The sequence below is a fragment of the Otolemur garnettii genome, unplaced genomic scaffold (assembly GCF_000181295.1).
Source record: "Otolemur garnettii isolate 467f Iridium unplaced genomic scaffold, OtoGar3 scaffold00082, whole genome shotgun sequence".
In the NCBI taxonomy this organism is placed as follows: domain Eukaryota; kingdom Metazoa; phylum Chordata; class Mammalia; order Primates; family Galagidae; genus Otolemur; species Otolemur garnettii.
The window spans coordinates 7,587,599-7,597,019 of NW_003852477.1; the positions used below are offsets into that span (position 1 = coordinate 7,587,599).

General features: G+C 43.9%; 1 protein-coding gene across 1 annotated transcript in view; it reads right to left on the reverse strand.

Annotated features, from left to right (window-relative positions):
- Positions 1-495: 495 nt before the first annotated feature.
- Positions 496-9,421, reverse strand: part of LTF (lactotransferrin) — a 23,057-nt gene continuing 14,131 nt past the window's right edge. Inside the window, exons 10-14 of the mRNA XM_012808002.1 lie at positions 8,518-8,608; positions 7,792-7,839; positions 6,345-6,500; positions 4,480-4,621; positions 496-571 (exon numbers count right to left, since the gene is read on the reverse strand). Of these exons, the coding sequence (XP_012663456.1) occupies positions 496-571; positions 4,480-4,621; positions 6,345-6,500; positions 7,792-7,839; positions 8,518-8,608 (513 nt within the window). The remainder of the gene's footprint in view (positions 572-4,479; positions 4,622-6,344; positions 6,501-7,791; positions 7,840-8,517; positions 8,609-9,421) is intronic.

Genomic DNA, 9,421 nt, shown 5'->3' on the forward strand with positions numbered 1-9,421 from the left:
GCAATCCACCCGCCTCGGCCTCTCAGAGTGCTAGGATTACAGGCATGAGCCACCATACCTGGCCTTCCCTAGTAGTTTTCAAACCAAGGACTCACATAGGGCTGAATGATGGTCTCTACTTCCTTTTTTAAAAAGGGAAACTTTATTTTCATATGTTCAGTTTCTTAGTATCATCCACACGTTTCCCATAGGCATGTACGATCTGGTGCAGGCAGATGGTGTGTTTCTGCAGTTGACTGGACAAAGCCAGGGAGACATTTGCTACTGATTATGGGGGGTGTGTGTGTGTGTGTGTGTGTGTGTGTGTGTGTTTCCAAATCAATGTAACATCTACAGCTGTTATCATGTTGCCTACTTAGATAAAAAAAAAAAATGCTGGCATATTTTTAATCAAAAGTCTGGAAAACGTTATAGCAACTTTCCAATTCCAAAGCTGAATACTAAGATGTATTGTGATGCCAAAGAGTCTGCTTTGAAGGAGAAAAGGAAACATCTTCACCTACCATCAGTGTTCTGCAAGATAGTGACATCTTTCAAAAATGCAACATCTCCCGCATTCTCAGCCAGGCACCTAAAATGTTCCAGAAAATAAGAATATCACTGGAAAAGAGAAACTATTAAGATTTTCATAAATATTTGTAATATGCATTCCAAAATCTGAAGCATGGAAGTAAATATGCAAAAGATAAAGACAAATATCTCCAGGAACTTACAGTGAAAATGACACATTGAATACATATGCGGACCTTCCTTCCTTCTAAAGTGACAGAAGATGACATTACTGAGGTTTTTAAAAAACCATAAACCCGTAAAAGAGAGTGAGAAAATAGTAGCAAAGTCTGGAAGTTAAAGAGCAAATGGATAAGCAGTAAATGGCCTAACAGAGCGAAGAAAGCTGTAACTTGAGTTGGAAATGAGCAAAGCTTGGGAAAAAGTGGGAGTGCACTGCAGAACTCCAGAAAGGCTCAGCAATTAGAGGTACCAGGCACCACTATTACACGTGGCTGGGAACAGGAAGACTGGGTAGAGCCTACATGCAAGGCAGCATAGGTACCTCCATATCCCACACAGCTGGGAGGTTTGTTCACTGAGGACGCTGACTCTGAAAAACACTGTGGGCTAGAGAATGAATTACAGCTGAGGGTGGAGATGCAGCACTAAAATCAGAGAGTGGAGTGAAAAACTATATCCTGGAATGTTAACTCACAGCCCCCTTTCTTTCATTCGGCTTCCAGAAGGCTGAATGTTCAAGTTACAGCCCTTAAGAAGCCAACAGCAGGATTTCTTCTCTAGGGAATCTGATCAACTCAAGAAAAGTACCTATAGAGTCTGATACGTGGATGCCCACAATGAAATGACACAAACCAGTTGCCTTACAGTGAGGCTCAGTACTCAGTTGGCAACTGACACAGAGACAACGGTCAGCTTTTAAAGTTCTTTAAAGCTCTCTAAAGTTTAAAGAGAAATCAGAGAAAATAGAAGAATTGAAATTAGTGAAGAAATAATAAAATAAAATTTCACAGAATAACTTGAGTTTCCAGATGAAAACAGCCCAAGTGCCCAATCCAATGAAGTAAGAAGAGTCCTATAAAATAATTATTATAAAGTTTTAAAACACTGAGGGTAACTAATGCCTCAAAAAGTTTTCAAGAAGAAAGTCATATACAAAGAATCAGGAATCAAAAATGGTACCAGATTTCTCGACAACTCTAGAAACTAGAAGACAATGGCTGAATGCTTTTAAATTTTTGAATTTGTTATGCAGATGTTCTGTCATTTTGTCTTTCTATCTTATGTTCTGGATAATTTTTTCCACATGTATTTCACTTCACTAATTTGCTTTTTGGCTATGTCTAATCTGCTAAACTGGTCAGTTGCATGGTTGATTTCAATTGCTGTAGGTCTGGTTTTTAATTTTTTCTTTTCTAAAATTTCCATTTATTCCTTTTTAAAAATACGAATGTGTTCTTTTCTGTTGGATTTGCTTCTGTCAACTTTGTTCTCCAGTGTGTTTGTTAATATTATTGTAATTACTTTTAACTGCGTACTGCTTCTTGTTGTTGAAAGCACACTTTTGAGTTGTCTTTGAAGACTAATCTGAAGATACTGTCTTCTAGACCTGCTCATAGAGGTATCATTAACTCTAAGATCATTTTTAAAAATATTTATGAATTGAGAATTTCTGGATTATCCTAAGGGATATAAGTTTGAATTGCAAATCCATTCAAGAATTGGTCCATGGTTTCAATTTCCCAGAAATGGTGTGTTCTTTCTTGTTATGCTCAACCCACAGGCAACTTAAAGCCCCGGGGAGTGAGCACAGAAGTTACTTTTGGGGTCACTCTTGGGGTTAAATTTGTCAGAACAGGGCAAAGTGGCTCCACTTAGCTCTCTGAATTCCTATTCTCCTTTAGATTTTAGTCTGATAATTCCTTATTATTTAGGGCTTTTCAGACATGTCCGTGTGAATACACGTGTACGCAAACTGATCCAGCATTTTCACTTGTTTTTCATGGGAAAGTTGATCGAAATAGCTTAATGCTGCTAAGACCCAGACATAAAAATCCTGTCAAAATTCCTAAGGAAAATCTTGCCCAACCTAGACTTAGTTATCCATCCAAACTATAAATTATTTCAAAGGTTCAGATGTGTACAGACATGTGAATACTCAAAAAATAAAAACTCTCATTTGCCCTTTCTCAAGAAGCTGCTGGAGGATGTGTTCTGTGCCAACAAACCCAAGAAAGCTAAACATACAGGACCAGAAAACAGGCGATCTGACAAGAACTGAGATACAGAGAAATCCCAGAATGATGGTCAACAGGACCCACAAGACCACAGAGGTACAGGTGGCCTGGAGGGCAACCAGGCCAGACTGGAGCAGGAGGAGGGAGACCTGAGGAGCAACATTTGCAAACCAGTGCAAACTGGGCTCAGCCGGGTGTGTATATGTGTTAGGAGATTCACACTACTGGCAGATGGTTTTGAAATGAATTGGCGTTTTTTTTTTAAAAAAGCAAATAGAAAAAGAAGACATCCATCTATGAACACCAGAGTAAACAAAAAGTTTGTACAACAGGGGAAATATAATCTTATTATACCACATGTGTAATATGAGAATACCACTTACAAAGTCCTAGCAATGTAAGCACTGACATCATCTTACTCAGTGCTAAGAGAATTGAAGCTTGTGAGGGGGTTGGGAAACAGAAGCACAGGGAACAGCATGAGGGGCTAGATCTTCTTCTTCCATAGTAAAGAGTCAACAGAAATTAGCTGAAAGTTAAAAATTAGGAACCAGAAAAAAAAAATAGTATTGAGAGGCAGTGGTCAAAGAAAACAATAGGAACCCAAGCTGTAAGAATGTGAGTTCGAAATACAGGAGTAAATAAGACTGTGGGTTTCAGCTTTCAATTATTTTACTATAAATTTTCTTGAACAAAGGATAAAGCATGTTCTTTGGTATAAATAAGAATACTAAGATATAGCTGTTTCCAGCAAATAAAGCCTGGGGAGTAAAAGAGGACCACAGGATTCTTTGGATTCTTACCAGATGTGTCTATTGAATACTTCTCAGCGGAATCACATCTCAACTTTCCCATTTGCAAATCCTTAGTTGCTTAAAGATATTTTTTCACCTTCAAAAATTTTTTTGATGTTTTTGGGGGTATTTTTGCAAGTCATTCAGAGGATAGCAAAAGCTACTTTTAAGTCACTCCATCACAAATTCTGGAGCAAAGCTACTGAATTTATATTAAAAAGTTCAAAGGTCATAAAGGTTAGCCACCGTCATTTTCAGATCCATGGCGCCATCTAGTGATGAAATATACTCTTGGTGAAGGGAAGAAAAGGGACCGGGAAAGATCCCCTTTGCGCTCTACAAAGCCCTAAATAGTACCACGGAGAAGCAACACCCAGAGGAGCGAAAGTGAAAAATGTGGGGTGTAGATAGTTTCTGTGAATCACTAAATGGTTGGCATTTCTGTATTCTGAAGGCTTATTTTGTTTCATTTTTTACTTCACTAGTGGAGAGTAGCATGGCTATTCACTATCGTGCTTTCTTTTTGCCGTTTCTAAGGCCAAAGTGAAAGAGAAAATTAAAAATACAAGACATGATGGGGGTCTAAGTGAGGAGAGAGGGTGGTGGCTCTGGGGAAAAGAATTCATCCCTGTAAAACTGAATGGAAGAAAGCAGCTAGGACACCACATACTCTACCCATTTCTTTTCGGAATAGAGAGGCCCACTATGGTTGACCTGGCTCAAAGCCACGAAGAGGAGCACAGCAGAGCAGAGATTACACTCTCTGGGGTGGTGAGTATGGTGGGGAGGTCCTCACTGCTGCTGCCCAATAGCACGTTTGCAGGGTGATCCTGGCTCTGCTGTGCCAGGCCACATCTGACCCCTTAGAACTGCAGCGCTGGGATACTGAAGGATGAGGGGAGAGGCCCTGTCCTGATGGAGCTCAGTCACAGACTCACCTGAAGGCACCATTGTAGCCATAGTATCTCTCATTGCTGTTGGGCACACACTTATCCTGCCCCTCCTCGTTGCCGATACACAGAGCACAGAGATTGGATCTGGGGTCAGACCCAGGGGCGCAGCTCTGACTGAAGAATTCATCTGGGCAGAAGGAACATGGAAAGTCAGCTCTTTTGACCCGAGTCAACATAAGCACCCTTTACCTAACAGATGACACGGCTTGGGTCAGTTCATTATATTGCCCAGGACATACAGAACACACTACCATAAGTGGCAGTTTGCCATCAACACAGGACCCACTAGAAATCAGAAGAGCTTCAGACTGTAGGCATTGATAAAACCTAGCTAAGGCTGGGAACAAGAGCTTTGACGGCACAGAGGGTCCCATCATCACAGCCTTGAGCTGGGGACTCCACTGGGGACCATTATGGCAGAGCTGTACTAACAGCTGTAGAACCTGCTAGTCACTAACTTACTCCAAGGTCTGACTTCTATTTTTGTCAGTAACAGACACTCTACTCTTTATCTGGGCACCTGGCCCTTTGGTGTAAAGACTAGACCCATCAGATGCCCTGGGGCTGGTGTAGCCATGTGGCCAGTACTGGCCAGTGAAATATGGCAGGAGTGTTGGAGGGTACCTTCTTGGGAATACCCTTAAAAGACAGTTGGCACATGCCTATTTGCCTGTCTCTTCAACCCTGCTCTTCACCCAGCATGTGGGATGCAGAAGGAGGGACTGGACTTCCAGCTTTGACGCAGGCCATGAAGTGGCCTTGAGCATGGAAGCCATAAATGGCAGAATAACCCGGGTCCCTGACACCAAGCTGTCATCATACTAGCTCTGGACAGCCTACCTCTGAACTTCACTTACATGATGGAGAAACTAAATTTTGTCTTGTTTAAGCCTCTATAATTTCGGGGGGGGGGGTTCTATTCCTTTCAGTTGAGTCTAATCTGAATTACCCATTGTGAGATTTAGCCCAAGAAAGAGGAAATAAAGGTGACAAGCAAGCCTTGCCTTTGCCCCATGAAGCAAGCACCACCTGCCATCGTCAGGCTCCTGAAGCCCCTGCTGCTGGAAAACCCACACTACGTGCCAACCATAGGCAAGGCCAGGGGTTCCTACCGCATCCTCACAGCTGCACTGTGGCACGGAGGCTTTCGTGGGATGGCACGCACTGCCAGGGAGGGGCACAGCCATATGATAGCCTGCCCAGCCAGGACCAAAATCCACTCCTAATGCAGCAGGACCCTGATCTGGAAGATGTGCCTCACAAGAGGGGAGCCACAGAGAAAACACGCCACACACTTCTGTGTCACCACAGCAGGCAGGGAGAGCAGAGCTCACACTAACCAAGGTGAGGGTAGAGTGTGGTAGAAAGAGAAGACCCAGGAGCAGGTTGAGCCAGACCCTTGAGGTCTTGTTCAGGTTCTCTTATGGCATGGAATAAGCAATCAGTTCTGTTTAGTAACAGAAACCACCTTTCATGAGTCAAGAGGGTGCCTTTCCCCAGGCAGAGAGGCCTGAGCCTCTGAGGAATTTAGATCTGAAGTTCCACGAAGTAAAACAAAAACATTTGCACTTCTTGGAATCTGCATCCACTCTCAGGGCACAGAGACACAGGCAGCTATTCCAATCTTTTGTCTCGGGGTGGAGTGGATGAAGCCTAGAAAATGGTGTACAGGAAACCTCCCAGGGCACCCAAGACTGCAGGAGGCAGCCACAGGGAAGACTTGCTCATGCCAAGACCTGCGGGCCACAATCAGCTGAAAATTTTCCTTCTCCTCCCTTCCCTAAGGTTCCACAGCACAATGTGCCTCGCTCTCCAGCACAGCCCACCCACAAAACCCTCACACTCCTTACCAAACTTGCAGGAGTCTGTCTGGCTGAAAAGCAGGCCTATGGGGATGTTCCAGCCTGCGGTCCTGTCCACCGCAGTATGGCAGGACTTCTTGCCTTTCAGAGAGTTCCAGGTGATGTCAGCATTTGATTTCTTTACCGCTGCCACAGCGAGATATCCTTGCACAACAGATAAGGGAAGAGAAAAATCTTAACCTCCAGGAGACCTGGCACAGGGATTCTAGTACAGCTATCGGCAACTGGGCCAAAATAGGTCAAGAAGCATCACCAAGCAACAATTCCCCCCAAGAAACTGGTCAATGTTAGGTAGACCGAAAGAGCATAAGCTGCTTGTCTATGTTGGGTGAAACTGAGCTGACACCTATGAAATAAAATAGTAAGAAAAGCTGATTCTTTAAGTGAAGTCTTTAAGTCTCTTTAAGGAGACTGTCCTCCACTAGCACACAATGTCTCGGAGTTACAAACCAGCAATTCACCTTTAGATGTGGGCTACATAAGCAACAGACACTGAATATGAGTGGCCCCAAAGTGCACAGATCACCAACGACAATATGCATCAGGCAAGATTAACTGCCTGCAGGGGAGTATGTCTCCAAGGACAGGCCTGAGCTGAGAGTGAACCAGCCCTGCACTGTGAAAGGGTTACTGTGGTGGCCTCTTGCTCTCCACAGAATTCACCTGACAAGCACCCAGTGAGGACAAGTGCTGAGTCGCTTCCAAGCTGAATAAGCACTAGCTCTAGTGGGTGGGTGGCAGTGATACACAGCACTGGATTTGGCACAAGAGACCCGAGTTCAAGGTCAGGATCTGCCACAGTATTATCTATGGCTGTGAGTAAGATCCTGGACACTTGGAGACTCTCTGGGCCACTATTTCCTCATCCATATAAGATGGGAAGCATCCCTCCTTCAACATGACCAGGGCACAGTAAGGAACCATATGAATGTTCTCTGGCAAGTTTGAAGGTCAATATAAATATTAATTATAATGATTACTCTATCAATTACTTCTGTAGCTGCAATTATTTCTGTGAGGTATTGTTTGTTTATTAGTTTGTTTGTTTGTTGAGGGAGGTTTATTGAGACAGAGTCTCACTCTGTTGCCCTAAGTAGAGTGCCATGGCATCATCACAGCTCACAGTAACCTCAAACTCCTGGGTTTAAGCAATCCTGTTGCTTCAGCCTCCCAAGTAGCTGGGACTACAGGCACCTGCCACAATGTCCAGCTAGTTTTTCTATAACAAGCAGAGATGGGCTCTCCCTCTTGCTCAGGCTGGTCTCAAAATCCTGAGCTCAAGCAATTCACCCATCTCGGCCTCCCACAGTGATGGAATTTTAGGTGCAAGCCACCACACCCAGCCATTTCTGTGAGTTTTTAAAAGTTCCCACCACCTCTTTACCCAGCAACAAGAAATTAGCCTTGTCCCTGAAAGTAACTGATACCAACTCACCTTCCACTGGTCTATCCACACAATTAAGGTCACTGCTTTTTTGGGATTCTGAAAGAATAAAGGCCAGCAAGACATCATTAAACACTCAGATGTCCTGAGAGGAAACAAACTCTCAAATCTCCAATAACAGAGAAGCAAATCCAAAGAGACAGTCCTCCCAGATCCATGCAGAAAAAATGTATATATGTGCTCACCAAAAGACGTGGACGTGGACACCCAGTAGCAACACTATTCACCATAGCCACCAACTGGAATGGCCCAATGCCCACCCATGGTCAAATGGCTAACTAATCGTGGTAGACGCACATGACAGAACACCATTGAAAAGTCTACAATTACACCCCTAGATGGAAGAATATCACTAGTGTGCAGCTGAGCAAGAGAAACCAGACATAAAAAGCACTTGCTGTAGACCATTTCAGATAAAGCAGAAACAGGCAGAATGATCTGCACCCTTAGAAGTCAGGAGAGCAGCTACTCTTGCCCGAGTGGCAGGAAGACACAGGGGACTTCTGGAACTTGTTGTGTCTTCATCACCTGCGCAGGTGCACAGGGTGTACAGTTTGTGAAGGGCACTTTTCTGCATGTACATTATACCTCACTAAACTCCCATTTGAATATATCCATCCATCTTAATGTCTTTGCCATGATCCACTAAGTGGGGTTACTGCTCCTCACCCCCATGGCCAGAAGGAAAAACCCAGGAAGTTCACTGACTCCACTTACTATAGTTCTCTGCCAGGACGGGCACCAAACCACACTTGCCCGCAGTGTAGATGTATCCTCCATCCAAACTCATGGCATCAGCTTTTCCTTTCTGCAAAGACAGAGCAGATCTCCAGCACCACAGTGAGGCTGCTTCCTGCTGTGCCTGACTTTATAGCTCTCTGGGAGAATGGCTTTAGGTCAGGCATCCCCGAGAAAGGGCAGAAAGACACAGATCGTTTGAACTGACCATGTGCACCATTAATTCTTTGCCAGCCCCATTTGCCTTTTGTGCTGTCAATTCGATTAGAAAGACCAGGCGCAGGTAGTGCTCGCCCTGTGTCTTCTGAACAAAATCCTTTCTGTGGCCTGTGCACTCTTGGGACATCTTCCTGCCAGCATGGCTAACTGATGACACAGACAGGAGCAGCTGGCCTCTTCTAATCTGAGCTCATTAGTACCACACTCAAAGTGCTACCCACGAGTTGTCCAACAGATGGGCAGAAACCATGACACTGGCACTCCATCAGAATGAATGAGCCCACACTCCAGCAGGAGCACAGATTCATCCGCGTGAAGATTTCTATTGAAGGAGGTGCATGATAGGTCATTGATAACAGCAAACAGGAGGAGGAGGAACAGGGTCAAGACTAAACTCAGCCACATCCACCTAAAAAAGATCTCAAGGAATCGTTTTTTCAAATGTTTTAAAAACAAGCATTCATGTGAAAGAATCCCCTGTTTACTGAAAAGGGCTTAAAAACTAACTGACACAGGTTGTACAGCAGCACGCATATCTACAGATGTACAGGAAAAACTTGGAATAGAAAACTTTTCAGTGCGCCTCTCCTGTGAAATCACAGTGGGTGTTTTTGGTTTTGTTTTTGTTTGGTGGGTTTATTCATTTACTTTACAACATATCTTT